Raw genomic sequence first — 14,093 nt, 5'->3', positions numbered from 1 at the left:
AGGTGGCGCTCCAACCCTGCTTCACTGCCAGTGGCTGAGGTGGACGTGCTGCTCGCACCCTCCCTGACTTTATTATTATTATCATTATTAGTGGTGGTGGTGGTGGTGATGGTGGTAGTAATAACAGCAGTAGTATTATTTTTGTCAGGGGGTGTCAAAGGTAGTATTAGTATTAACGTTTTATTAATTTTAATTTTAATTTTATTTTATTTATTTTTATTATTATTTTTTTAATTTATTTTATTTTATTTATTATTTATTATTATTACTCTATCTCCCATCCACCTTATAGACCTCTTCCTAGTCTGACAATGTGGGACACAGGCAGGCGCGCACACACACACACACACACGCACACACACACACACACACACACACACACACCAGATCAACACAATACCCAACTAATGTTACTTTGCTCTCTTGTTTTCTGGCTAGACTTTTATTAATTGTCCTGTCCTGTATTCATTCTTTTGTTTTTCCCGTGTTGTCCTGTCAATGTTCTGTCTTTTGTCTTGCAATAAAAAGGGGACAAAAAAAAAAAAAAAATGATGATGAGGGAAAACAATATTTTCATTAGAAGATAAAATACGTCTATGAAATCAAAATATATAGTAATGGAAAAGTAGTCCAAACAAATTATAAATACATGCAACACTACCCCCACTGTAAAGTAGTTAGTGCTCCTATGAATCTTATCCTCTGGCATGGACTCAAAAATGTATAGGCACTACGCATGCCAAAAAAAGGATTACCAGTTATGGTTGCAATGTTGAATGCATCTTAACATGATTTATTTATAGATTTCTTTTCTTTAATGTGTCAAGTCAAATTAATTGATATCAAAGTATGTATGGGAACAAATTAAAAAATGAAATAGTATGGTCAAATTAAAATATTTATTTGCAATACTTGCAAATGTATTCAGTATAATATCTGAAATTGAGTTTAGAGATGTTGGTAAATCTCATGTATTGTAATCAGTGCGCAATTTATATTGTATGATTGCATGCTATGAATGTAACTGTTTAATCTGTTGGATTTAAGCATGATAACTGATTGACATACATTAGAGTGGCAATTAAGTGTTCACTTATAATACATGAAATATATAGGCAGGAAATTATTTCTAATCTTGTATAATATGAGACATTTAAATGGTACATTATTTTACACTACAAGATGGGTGCCAGTGCAGAGTCAAATGCAAATCAAAATGCATAAGAGCCTTTTGAAGACATGCCCCTATTTAGTTTCTGCTTGGCCTGCAGAACAACCTCAATATAAGGAGGGTCATGATGGGACGGACAGACTACAGGGGATTTCAGAAACTAACTGGTGGTAAGTGAGACTGATGCTTCAGCTGTCATTCATAATGAAGAAGTTGTATTAGAGATGTTTAGTGCTTGACTCAAGTGTTTGATTAATAACCAGTTTAATGTTTATTTAGATAATGGCATGATAATGTGAGATGAGAAAACACATCAGTGTGAAGAAAGAATTTTGCAAATCAGTAAGCTATGAGTCGAGGGTAAAAATTGAGTTGTGTGACTATAAATTCAGCAAATGTAAATGAGTGAGAATATACTAATCTGTATTTCATTATAATATACTGTAGTAATCTGTAATTTCTATACTATCTGTATCATTTAAAACACAAAGTATAACTCAAAAATGTCACAAAACTTTCTTCATTCATTTAGGGGTGACGGTTGTGAAAAGTTCCTCTGTGATTGGGTAGTAGGAAAAGGTAAGAGTTATATTTTCTCTATTTAAACTACAGAATGTAAAGAATTCTTCTTGCATGCAGTGCTCAGTCTCCAAAGCAAACAATCCACATCTGTTGAGAGGCAAATCTAATTTCTATTTGTCTATCTACAGAAAGCCGCCACCATGAGTACGGACGCGGAGATGGCCGTTTATGGCAAGGCCGCCATTTACCTCCGTAAACCAGAGAAAGAGAGGATTGAGGCTCAAAACAAACCCTTTGATGCCAAAAGTGCTGCATATGTGGCCGATACTAAGGAGCTGTACCTTAAATGTACAATCCTGAAGAAAGATGGTGGCAAAGTCACCGTCAAAGTCCTTGACACCCAGGAGGTAGGCTGACGTTTCACGGAACTCACGACAGTGCAACTTGCAGTTGGAATTTCAACACTAACATTGTGTTTCAATATTTCAGGAGAGGACAGTTAAGGAGGAAGATGTCACCCCTATGAACCCTCCCAAGTATGACAAAATTGAGGACATGGCCATGATGACCCATCTCAATGAAGCCTCTGTGCTGTATAACCTCAAAGAGCGTTATGCAGCATGGATGATCTACGTAAGATATTCTGCCTATGGAGTAAAGTATAATATTGTGCATGGACTCATATATAACATACTGTAAGTGCTCACATCTCTCTCATCCCCTTCAGACCTACTCTGGGCTGTTCTGTGCCACTGTGAACCCCTACAAGTGGCTCCCAGTGTACGATTCTGAGGTTGTAAGTGCTTACAGAGGCAAAAAGCGTATGGAGGCCCCACCCCACATCTTCTCTGTCTCTGACAATGCCTACCAAAACATGCTTACTGGTATGTCCTTGTCAAGAAAATTGATAAATTATCAATAAACTGGGTTTATGTTACATAGATGAGAAATATATTTCTTAATTTTTCCTTTTACAGATAGGGAGAACCAGTCTGTCTTGATCACGTAAGTTTTATATCTATTGCACCTCTATAACACCAATATAATCCAATTCATTGAGTAAATTTGTCTGATTCTACATATCTATGCCCAGTGGAGAATCTGGTGCTGGAAAGACTGTGAACACTAAGCGTGTCATCCAGTACTTTGCAACAATCTCAGTGGGTGGAGGAGAAAAGAAGAAGGAGCAAGCAGGAAAGATACAGGTATATTATCATGAATGTTTTCTAAAAACACTGAAAACACTTCTGAGAAATAAAGAAAAAGTGAAAATTTATCACTGAAATCAATATTAATATAAAAAATGGATTATAGGGCTCACTGGAGGATCAGATTATTGCAGCCAACCCCTTGCTAGAGGCCTATGGTAATGCCAAGACTGTGAGGAATGACAACTCCTCTCGCTTTGTAAGTATGGAAGGATTTCAAACTGAGAAATATCTTGCATTATATATTGCCTATGCAGATATGTTAAAAAATATGGTATTCTAAACAGGGTAAATTCATCAGAATCCATTTCGGCACAACTGGTAAACTGTCTAGTGCTGATATTGAGACATGTAAGTATCAACTTCACATAGTAAATGAAATGACTGCCATTATCAGTGGTGTAGATTTTGAATCATGAACAATGCTTATAGATCTGCTGGAGAAGTCCAGAGTGACGTTCCAGCTTCCTGATGAGAGAGGCTACCACATCTTCTACCAGATGATGACCAACCACAAACCGGAGCTGATTGGTAAGCTAAATAACTGTGATACAATGTTAAAACAACCCATATTGTTCACATAGTCCATAACCACTAATCCCTTTAAACATTTTTTGATCTCCAGAAATGACGCTCATCACCACCAACCCCTATGACTTCCCCATGTGCAGTCAGGGTCAGATCACTGTGGCCAGCATTGATGACAAAGAGGAGTTGGTTGCCACTGATGTGAGGGATCTGCGCTTTCATTTTCTTCATCTATTATACATTCAATATGCCATCACAATTAATCTGTAAAACGTATTTTCCATACAGACCTTTACTCAATGTCAATGCCTTTTTTGAATACAGACCGCTATTGATATTCTGGGCTTCACCAATGATGAAAAGATGGGCATCTACAAGTTTACCGGTGCTGTGCTCCACCATGGTAGCATGAAGTTCAAGCAGAAGCAGCGTGAAGAGCAGGCTGAGCCAGACGGCACAGAGGGTGAGTATTAACTTGAGTTAAAAAACCTCTGGCATGAAATTAATACAATTAGTATTTTCTATAATGTCACATTTTACAATCACTTATATATGTAGTAAATGTATTTTTGTGACATTTTCAGATGCTGACAAGGTTGCTTACCTGCTGGGTCTGAACTCAGCTGACATGCTGAAGGCTCTGTGCTACCCCAGAGTGAAGGTCGGAAATGAGTTTGTCACCAAAGGACAGACTGTACCCCAGGTGAGCACGATTGTTCTGTTGTTTAATTAATTTTATACATATCTCATAATTAAGTCAAGAGCAGTAGTTCAAGAGTGCATGAATGTGGTTACGCTGCAATTTCAGGTAAATGACTGTGAATATCATGAACAAGTGCTTTATTAGTACATCTAAAGCAGTTACAAAAGACAGGGGAGGAGTATGGATGAATATTTTTGCTCAGGAAATATACTTGACTTGAGTTTCAGGTACTGTCCTTACAGATTTCCAGTTGCAAATTTCCACTTTTTATGCCATTCTATTTTTGTTTTTGTTTGATCAATATGACTTCTCTGAAACTGAAGTGAAAGTAAGATTTTGAATGGAAGGCTACACGATTGCTACAAAATTAAGCAGAGAGAAGTTTGCAAATTCCTCATGAGGCTGAAGTATGTATAAAGTATTTCAAATGGAGTGGAGGCATTTCATGAATTACATTTATCTGGAATAGTTTGTAACTGAATGTCCTCTGTTAGCTGGACTGTACTGCATGTGTTGGTTGCCCTTTCATTAGTTCTATTTCAGTTAAAATTGTACTGCTAGATGTGATGTAATATTTGTCCTGTAGCAAGAAAATCAAGTAAATCCAATGTCTAAATTTCAGTTGATGGATCTCTACTTTATTAAATCTATGGATTCTAATGATATTGATTCAATTCAAAATTTTCTTCAGGTCATGAACTCAGTGAGTGCCCTGGCTAAGTCCATCTATGAGAGGATGTTCTTGTGGATGGTGGTCCGTATCAACCAAATGCTAGACACCAAGCAGGCGAGGCAATTCTTCATTGGTGTGCTGGACATTGCTGGTTTTGAAATCTTTGATGTAAGTATGCATTCATGGTAATACATTGACTAGATAATAGAAAAAAATGGATTTTTAACCGTGTTTGTGTTACATTTGGTTAATCCTTTGTCCACTGACAGTACAACAGCATGGAACAGCTGTGCATCAACTTCACCAATGAGAAACTGCAACAGTTCTTCAACCACCACATGTTTGTCCTGGAGCAAGAGGAGTACAAGAAGGAGGGCATCATCTGGCAGTTCATTGACTTCGGCATGGACTTGGCTGCCTGCATTGAGCTTATTGAAAAGGTATGAATAATGTTGTGACTATGTAATTATTGTTTGCAGCTACAACAGGGCCTTTTCATGATGTATCTCTCTGCACCTTTTATACAGCCCATGGGCATCTTCTCCATCCTTGAAGAGGAGTGCATGTTCCCCAAGGCTTCAGACACAACCTTCAAGAACAAACTGTATGACCAGCATCTTGGTAAAAACAAAGCATTTGAGAAGCCAAAGCCCGCCAAAGGCAAGGCTGAGGCCCACTTCTCCCTGGTGCACTATGCTGGAACTGTGGACTACAATATCTGTGGCTGGCTGGACAAGAACAAGGATCCCCTGAACGAGTCTGTTATACAGCTGTACCAGAAGTCCTCAGTTAAGCTGCTGCCTGTCCTGTATCCCCCTGTTGTTGAAGGTACATTATTACTTTATAACTCTGATTAGGATCATGGAAATTTGAAATTTGTAACTCAATGGGGCTCATTCATAAAACTTACCAGCAGGTTTAGCGTGACGTTGGGGGCAGATACCATCACGGTAGGGTGTTTTCTCATTCATAAATGTGAAATACCGGGGCGTTATTAGCGTTATTATTTTCCCCATACTTCCACCCCTTTTGATCATTTACATATTGTTAAAGTGATTCATAAAAGCACACTGCGCCGCAAAAAATACCACCTGATCTAGTCAGACAGTATATTGTAGAAATGAATTAAAATGTTTAATCATTAAAAAAGTAGATAGATAGATAGATAGATAGATAAATAGATAGATAAAGTTCCAGGTCATTAATTATCATTGGAAACAAGGAAATGTTTAATAAATATGACCCACACACTGGCTTTGCAATTATTAATTACCGCTCTGATTGCGGTTATAAAAGCCAGTTTCTGATAGCTTATGTTTCAGTTTATCATGACACAAAAGAGAAGATGACCATACACACATCCCATAAACTTCTAATCAGGTGCTGGAGTGTACTAGAGCTGAGAAAGACAAAGAGAACGCTGCTCATTGCTGCCAGTGCTCCCATATATTTATTTATCTTACAGCATTTCGATAGGTCTACATCAGGTCAAGATCACCACCTATGGTCAATTTATAATTTCAGTAAGTGACATCATAAGCAATAGGAGTGACTGAGGAGGGTGACACCTGCCCATTGCACTGACACACAGGTGGATAGGTGTTATATATGTAAAGCTTAATTAACATGTTGGTTTTGATTGGCTGTCTCCCGGCCTGCAGCTGTGGATAACACAGCGGTGATGTGGCTCCGTCACGGTATTCACAGCGGTGGTGAATTTATGAATTAGGCAAAATTACCGGGTCGCAGATTTTGCACGCCACTATTCTGTTACCGCAGAGTTTTGTGAATGAGCCCAATAATGTGATGTTTTTGTCTTTGGGGTGAACAATATGTCTACTGAAAAAAGTCAGTTAAATGATCCCAGTTGTTTCTAGCTTGATCATGACCAAATAACATTGAACCTATCAGCTAATGATATTAACAAATCAACAATTCAACAGAATCTGGCGGTGCTAAAAAGGGAGGCAAGAAGAAGGGTGGTTCCATGCAGACTGTGTCCTCACAGTTCAGGGTAAAGTTTAAGAACAACCTAAACTGCCTGGTTAGAATTAAGCTCAAATAAAATCAAAAATATTTTATGCTTTTCATGAAGAATGTTTGATTTTATCATGTACCTACAGGAGAACTTGGGCAAGCTTATGACCAACTTGAGAAGCACTCATCCTCACTTTGTACGTTGCCTGATTCCCAATGAGTCAAAGACTCCAGGTACTATACATTGACAACTAACAAATGTTCTTATTATTGTCTGTATAGGTTGCTTTAGTAATTTAAACTTAGTGGTAGGGAGTCTTTACTTTCTCACAATAATTATGAAATGATGACTTCTTTTCAGGTTTGATGGAAAACTTCCTGGTTATCCACCAGTTGAGGTGTAACGGTGTGCTGGAGGGTATCAGAATCTGCAGGAAAGGTTTCCCCAGCAGAATCCTCTATGGTGACTTCAAGCAGAGGTATTACCCAATTTACCACAGAGTTTTCAGGACTTTGAAAAGAAGGTGCCAAATCTCATAATTAACTCTTTTCCAATAGATACAAAGTACTGAATGCCAGCGTCATCCCTGAGGGACAATTCATTGACAACAAGAAGGCCTCTGAGAAGCTGCTTGGATCAATTGATGTGGATCATGAAGAGTATAAATTTGGACACACCAAGGTGAGCATTCAGTAAGAAAAAAACTAAACTCTGTTCCACGGCTGAAAGTATTTTGCCTAAAATATTTTTATATTCTCATCAGGTGTTCTTCAAAGCTGGTCTGCTGGGTACCCTTGAGGAGATGCGAGATGAGAAGCTTGCTTCTCTGGTCTCCATGACTCAGGCTCTCTGCCGTGCTTACCTCATGAGGAAGGAGTTTGTGAAGATGATGGAAAGGAGGCATGTGAAAATTTTAACCATATATTTAGGTTGAATGCAGTGCCAAAATATCTTTGTGCATAATAGTCATTTCCTTTCATAGGGAAGCCATCTACACCGTCCAGTACAACGTCCGCTCATTCATGAATGTTAAACACTGGCCATGGATGAAGGTGTACTACAAGATCAAGCCTCTTCTGCAGAGTGCCGAAACTGAGAAGGAGCTGGCGAACATGAAGGAAAACTATGAGAAGATGAAAACAGACCTGGCCACGGCCCTGGCTAAGAAGAAGGAACTGGAGGAGAAGATGGTGTCTCTTCTGCAGGAGAAGAATGATCTGCAGCTGCAAGTGGCATCTGTGAGTAAATGTTAACAGAAAGTTTGATGATTTCTCACATCTTTACCTGAACAAATGTTGATATGTTCCCTTTTTCACTTGTGTTCTTAACTAGGAATCAGAGAATCTGTCAGATGCTGAGGAGAGATGTGAGGGACTTATCAAGAGTAAGATTCAGCTGGAGGCAAAACTCAAAGAGACAAGTGAGAGACTGGAGGATGAGGAGGAAATCAATGCTGAGCTGACTGCCAAGAAGAGGAAATTGGAGGATGAATGCTCTGAACTCAAGAAGGACATTGATGACCTGGAGCTTACCTTAGCCAAAGTGGAGAAGGAGAAGCATGCCACTGAGAACAAGGTTAATGAATATTCACTTTAACTACTGTATCATCCAATTTCTGAATAATTACCTGATTATGACAATTTGTTTTTACATATTCAGGTGAAGAACCTGACTGAAGAGATGGCCTCTCAAGATGAGAGCATTGCTAAGCTGACCAAGGAGAAGAAAGCCCTCCAAGAAGCACATCAGCAGACTCTTGATGACCTGCAGGCAGAGGAAGACAAAGTCAACACTCTGACCAAGGCCAAGACCAAGCTTGAGCAGCAAGTGGATGATGTGAGTTCATGAAGATGGCATTTGCTATTCAGTGAGAATATAGACTTGCTGTTAATCTTTTGGAATTACAAACGTGTTATTTTGCAGCTTGAAGGTTCTCTGGAGCAAGAGAAGAAGCTTCGCATGGACCTTGAGAGAGCCAAGAGGAAGCTTGAGGGTGATCTGAAACTGGCCCAGGAATCCATCATGGATCTTGAGAATGACAAGCAGCAGTCTGAGGAGAAAATCAAGAAGTAATTTGGACATAATTTGAAAATTGTATGTACAAATTATGTTAATGCAACTCATATCTTATCATTATGTAATTTACTCAACAGGAAGGACTTTGAGACAAGCCAGCTTCTTAGTAAGATTGAAGATGAACAATCTTTGGGTGCTCAGCTACAGAAGAAGATTAAAGAGCTCCAGGTGTGCAATGTTTAATTTTAAAACTATCTCAAACTTATCATTGAATATGTATGCAGTGTATGAGTTTCATACATTAACTTTATCAATATTTATTAACTTTCAAGGCTCGTATTGAGGAACTGGAGGAAGAAATTGAAGCTGAGCGTGCTGCTCGCGCCAAGGTTGAGAAGCAGAGAGCTGACCTCTCCAGGGAACTTGAAGAGATCAGTGAGAGACTTGAGGAGGCTGGTGGAGCCACTGCTGCTCAGATTGAGATGAACAAGAAGCGCGAGGCAGAGTTCCAGAAGCTGCGTCGTGACCTTGAGGAGTCCACCCTACAGCATGAAGCCACCGCTGCTGCTCTCCGCAAGAAGCAGGCCGACAGTGTTGCAGAGCTGGGAGAACAGATCGACAACCTCCAGCGTGTCAAGCAGAAGCTTGAGAAGGAGAAGAGTGAATACAAGATGGAAATTGATGACTTGTCCAGCAACATGGAAGCTGTTGCAAAGGCCAAGGTATAATATTATTTTGTACATGCACACTTGAGAAAAAACGTGTATTAGTGAAAGAATTAATGAACCTCTCTAATGTTGATGAACAGGGAAATCTTGAGAAGATGTGCCGCACCCTTGAGGACCAGCATAGTGAACTTAAGGCAAAGAATGATGAGAATGTTCGCCAGATAAATGACATCAGCGCTCAGAGAGCAAGACTGCTGACGGAGAATGGCAAGTCTTATTTTCAAAGTGCAGTTTTGTTTTCATAAAAAATGTCAATGTACTTTTGAACTCAATCCATAATTACAATCAATCTATAATTGGAAACCATTTATTGAAAAGTTAATGCTGGGCCCACCATATATTTGTATATATTGCATATATTTCTAGGAAAATGACTAAAACCTTTAAAAAATAAATTTCCAACTAGGTGAGTTTGGTCGTCAGCTTGAGGAGAAAGAAGCCCTCGTCTCCCAGCTGACCAGAGGCAAGCAAGCCTTCACACAGCAGATTGAGGAGCTGAAGAGGCAAATTGAGGAGGAAGTTAAGGTGAGGAACATTTTCAAAGATTTTTTAAGTATTGTATGTTCATTTGTTAAATGTTTTTTGTTTTAATAATGTTTTGCAGGCCAAGAATGCCCTTGCCCACGGTGTGCAATCAGCCCGTCATGACTGTGATCTTCTGAGGGAGCAGTTTGAGGAGGAGCAGGAGGCGAAGGCTGAGCTGCAACGTGGAATGTCCAAGGCCAACAGTGAAGTGGCCCAGTGGAGGAGCAAGTATGAAACTGATGCCATCCAGCGCACTGAGGAGCTTGAGGAGTCAAAGTAAGTCAATGAAGATTTTGTTTTTCCTAACAGTTTCTACAAAATACTTTTTGCAATAGTATACATTATTGATTACACTGGCAAATGCTTGACAGGAAAAAGCTTGCCCAGCGCCTTCAGGAAGCTGAGGAGCAGATTGAGGCTGTGAATTCCAAGTGTGCCTCTCTGGAGAAGACCAAACAGAGGCTCCAGGGTGAGGTGGAGGACCTCATGATTGATGTGGAGAGAGCCAATGCTTTGGCTGCCAACCTTGACAAGAAGCAGAGGAACTTTGATAAGGTATTATCACTGATTACTGACACTGATTACTTTACCATGCCACAGCCACTGGAATTTTAGCCTCCAAAATTGGGTAGCATTGTTCATTTTTTTTAAATTGTTATGCAGGTTCTGGCAGAATGGAAGCAGAAATATGAGGAGGGTCAAGCAGAGCTTGAGGGAGCTCAGAAAGAGGCTCGTTCTCTCAGCACTGAACTGTTCAAGATGAAAAACTCTTATGAGGAAGCTCTGGATCAGCTGGAGACCCTGAAACGCGAGAACAAGAACCTGCAACGTGAGTTCTCTTCCAATAATATTTGCAATAGTAATTTGAAATATGGACTATGATTTTTAATACACTGTTTATTGGTTAGAATGACATACATAGCCTTCATTCTTTGATTTATAAATATTAAACATATACAACCTTCTGCAGAGGAAATCTCAGACCTGACTGAACAGATTGGTGAGACTGGAAAAAGCATCCATGAGCTGGAGAAGTCCAAGAAGCAGACAGAGACAGAGAAGGCAGAGATCCAGTCAGCTCTTGAGGAAGCTGAGGTAAAATTTCAACTGGAACTTTAACATCGGAATTGTAAAAGTGTGTTATCCTTTGTCCATGAAATTTACATGTATTATTGAACAATAGAGACATGCCTAATATTACATTCAGAAGGCAACAAGGGCTATGTTTTAATATTTTTACATTTTAGGGAACTCGAAATTTAAATAGTTAATCAAACAATGGAAGACTGTCCAATTTAATATTCAAAAGGTAGGAATGGCTCTATTTTAATATTTTTTAAATCATTAGGGAACACTGGAACATGAGGAGTCCAAGATTTTACGTGTCCAGCTGGAGCTCAACCAGGTTAAAGGTGAGGTTGACAGAAAGCTGGCAGAGAAAGATGAGGAGATGGAGCAGATCAAGAGGAACAGCCAGAGGGTGACTGACTCCATGCAGAGCACTCTTGACTCTGAGGTCAGGAGCAGGAATGATGCCCTGAGAATCAAGAAGAAGATGGAGGGAGACCTGAATGAGATGGAGATTCAGCTGAGTCATGCTAACCGCCAGGCTGCTGAGGCCCAGAAGCAGCTGAGGAATGTCCAGGGACAACTGAAGGTACATCACATGACAACTGTGCAGGTCATTCTATGTGTAGCAACATTCTGATCTTTTCCTATTTCCGCAATCTTAACATTAGGATGCCCAGTTGCACCTTGATGATGCTCTCAGAGCACAGGAAGACCTCAAGGAGCAGGCTGCCATGGTAGATCGTAGGAACGGTCTCATGGTGGCTGAAATTGAAGAGCTTAGGTCTGCACTGGAACAGACAGAGAGAGGCCGCAAAGTGGCTGAGCAAGAGCTGGTGGATGCTAGTGAGCGTGTTGGATTGCTGCACTCTCAGGTAAACAAAATAATTTCTTCACTAATGCTATAATTAATGCATTTTTAAATAATATGTGTATATCATTATAGTCATTGGTATTTTTCCCTCTCTCCTCCTAGAATACAAGCCTTCTGAACACAAAGAAGAAGCTGGAGACTGACCTGGTCCAGGTCCAGGGTGAAGTAGATGACAGTGTTCAGGAAGCAAGGAATGCAGAGGAGAAGGCCAAGAAAGCCATCACTGATGTGGGTTTGAATCTTATGTTATAGTATCTTCATGTTATCTCATACATCTGGAAGAACATACATTTTGTATGACATTCCTGATTAACATAAAAATAAATTTCTAGGCTGCTATGATGGCTGAGGAGCTGAAGAAGGAGCAGGACACTAGTTCTCACCTGGAGAGGATGAAGAAGAACCTGGAGGTCACAGTCAAGGACCTGCAGCACCGCCTGGATGAGGCTGAGAACTTGGCCATGAAGGGTGGCAAGAAGCAACTCCAGAAACTGGAGTCCAGGGTAAGATAAATGTTACACAGATTACAGCAAATGACATTACAAAATAAGAAGAACGAGTTTCATAGTGTATAATTTATTTCTGAAGGTACGTGAGCTGGAGACAGAGGTTGAAGCTGAACAGAGACGTGGAGCAGACGCTGTTAAAGGTGTCCGTAAATATGAGAGGAGAGTGAAGGAACTCACATACCAGGTAAACCAAGCTTACTTTTGAGATGGTGTTCCTATTGACTAAATTACCATATTAGACAATATGCTAATTATTAATGGTCATTCATGTTCGTGTATTTACATTAGACTGAAGAGGACAAGAAGAATGTCACCCGCCTGCAGGATTTGGTAGACAAGCTGCAACTGAAGGTGAAGGCCTACAAGAGACAGTCTGAGGAAGCGGTAAGTTTACATAATGTATAATGCTTCATCTATTTGCAAACGTTTTCTCAATTTTTATTCTACTTTTAGAAGTTGCAATGAGAATATATGATGGTTTCACAGGAGGAACAGGCCAACACTCACCTGTCAAAGTGCAGAAAGATTCAGCATGAGTTGGAGGAGGCTGAAGAGCGAGCTGATATTGCAGAGTCCCAGGTCAACAAGCTGAGAGCTAAGAGTCGTGACTCTGGCAAGGTAAATACACATCTTTCAACAGTGCATGTTAATATATTGAATTAACTTTGAACTTTAGCTTTAGTCTAAAAATATGTTTATTTTTCACAGGGAAAAGACGCAGCTGAATAACTTCTCTCATTAAAAGCATCACAAGAAGTCATAAAATATGACAACATTGCTGACTCTATACAATAAATGTTTCTACAAATATTTGTCTTGTATTTATTCTTTCCTTCATACCTTTAAGAAAGCAAGTGATCAAAGCAACTGATGTGGTAGAATTTAGGTGCTATTCTATATCAGGAGAGATAGTCAGTGACAAAGGGCCCCAACTGTAGTTAGAACTCAGTCACATATCCACCATAACTGACATATGAGTTTGAAGTTTTAAATTAGTATGGGGATAGATTATTTAAGTGTGACTTGCAACAGCAACTTGCAAGGAGCTACAGTTCCTTGCCCTCCTCAGTTTAGACCTGGCATTGTGGAATCAACTTTCTGATTTTTGCCGGGCCTCTGGGACCGGCCTAGAAGAATGAAAGTAGCTAACTGACTGACTGAATGACTGACTACCCATTGTTGAAAGTCGCGCAAGATGTGGCGTCAAGACCTACACAGTTATTGTGGTATATGTGATATCGCGTTGTTTCCACAGTGCTGTCATTTCACACGAGGGGTGTGCCCCTCTATCTACAAACTTAACTACAGACCGACAAATAAACACTTCCTTGCTGCACCTGATTGGACGAACGCTGTCTCGTTGGGCCGCCATCTCAAACTGTAATAACATGGCGGCTCGTTTGGAAAATTTCTCTTATATTATGAAAATGGTTCACCGAAATGTGTTTCTGCAAACATTTGAGGTGAGAAATAAGCCATGCAGTTTCTGAATCTGTCTTCATTTTACATCGACAACAGCTAGTTTAAAAGTTTGTACACGAGTTTCGGGAGTTTCCAGAGGCGGTGAGTCGCGCTGGACGCCCCTGATTT

The 14,093-nt window shown here is 39.9% G+C and overlaps 1 protein-coding gene across 1 annotated transcript; it reads left to right on the top strand.

Moving 5' to 3' along the window:
• Nucleotides 1-1,893: 1,893 nt before the first annotated feature.
• LOC139914295 (myosin heavy chain, fast skeletal muscle-like) lies at nt 1,894-13,232 on the top strand. The gene is made up of 39 exons (XM_078286504.1): nt 1,894-2,100; nt 2,183-2,326; nt 2,421-2,577; nt 2,671-2,698; nt 2,787-2,898; nt 3,008-3,100; nt 3,189-3,252; nt 3,334-3,432; nt 3,527-3,630; nt 3,754-3,892; nt 4,014-4,132; nt 4,824-4,973; nt 5,075-5,245; nt 5,333-5,633; nt 6,740-6,819; nt 6,929-7,016; nt 7,144-7,261; nt 7,341-7,464; nt 7,547-7,683; nt 7,766-8,021; nt 8,116-8,358; nt 8,443-8,619; nt 8,707-8,852; nt 8,937-9,027; nt 9,132-9,521; nt 9,608-9,734; nt 9,934-10,052; nt 10,132-10,328; nt 10,424-10,607; nt 10,716-10,881; nt 11,023-11,147; nt 11,401-11,709; nt 11,792-11,995; nt 12,097-12,222; nt 12,327-12,497; nt 12,583-12,687; nt 12,792-12,887; nt 12,990-13,121; nt 13,212-13,232. The coding sequence occupies exons 1-39, from the start codon at nt 1,894-1,896 to the stop codon at nt 13,230-13,232; spliced, it is 5,820 nt and encodes a 1,939-aa protein (XP_078142630.1).
• The last annotated feature ends 861 nt before the right edge of the window (nt 13,233-14,093 follow it).

The sequence above is a fragment of the Centroberyx gerrardi genome, chromosome 2 (genome assembly GCF_048128805.1).
Source record: "Centroberyx gerrardi isolate f3 chromosome 2, fCenGer3.hap1.cur.20231027, whole genome shotgun sequence".
Lineage (NCBI taxonomy): Eukaryota > Metazoa > Chordata > Actinopteri > Beryciformes > Berycidae > Centroberyx > Centroberyx gerrardi.
This window is presented reverse-complemented; position numbering and strand designations above follow the sequence as displayed.

Coding starts and splice junctions, on each gene's coding strand:
- LOC139914295 (XM_078286504.1), top strand. CDS start 1,894: ATGAGTACGGACGCGGAGATGGCCGTTTATGGCAAGGCCGCCATTTAC. Junction 12,888..12,989: donor AGAGACAGTCTGAGGAAGCG/GTAAGTTTACAT, acceptor ATGGTTTCACAG/GAGGAACAGGCCAACACTCA. Junction 13,122..13,211: donor AGAGTCGTGACTCTGGCAAG/GTAAATACACAT, acceptor TATTTTTCACAG/GGAAAAGACGCAGCTGAATA.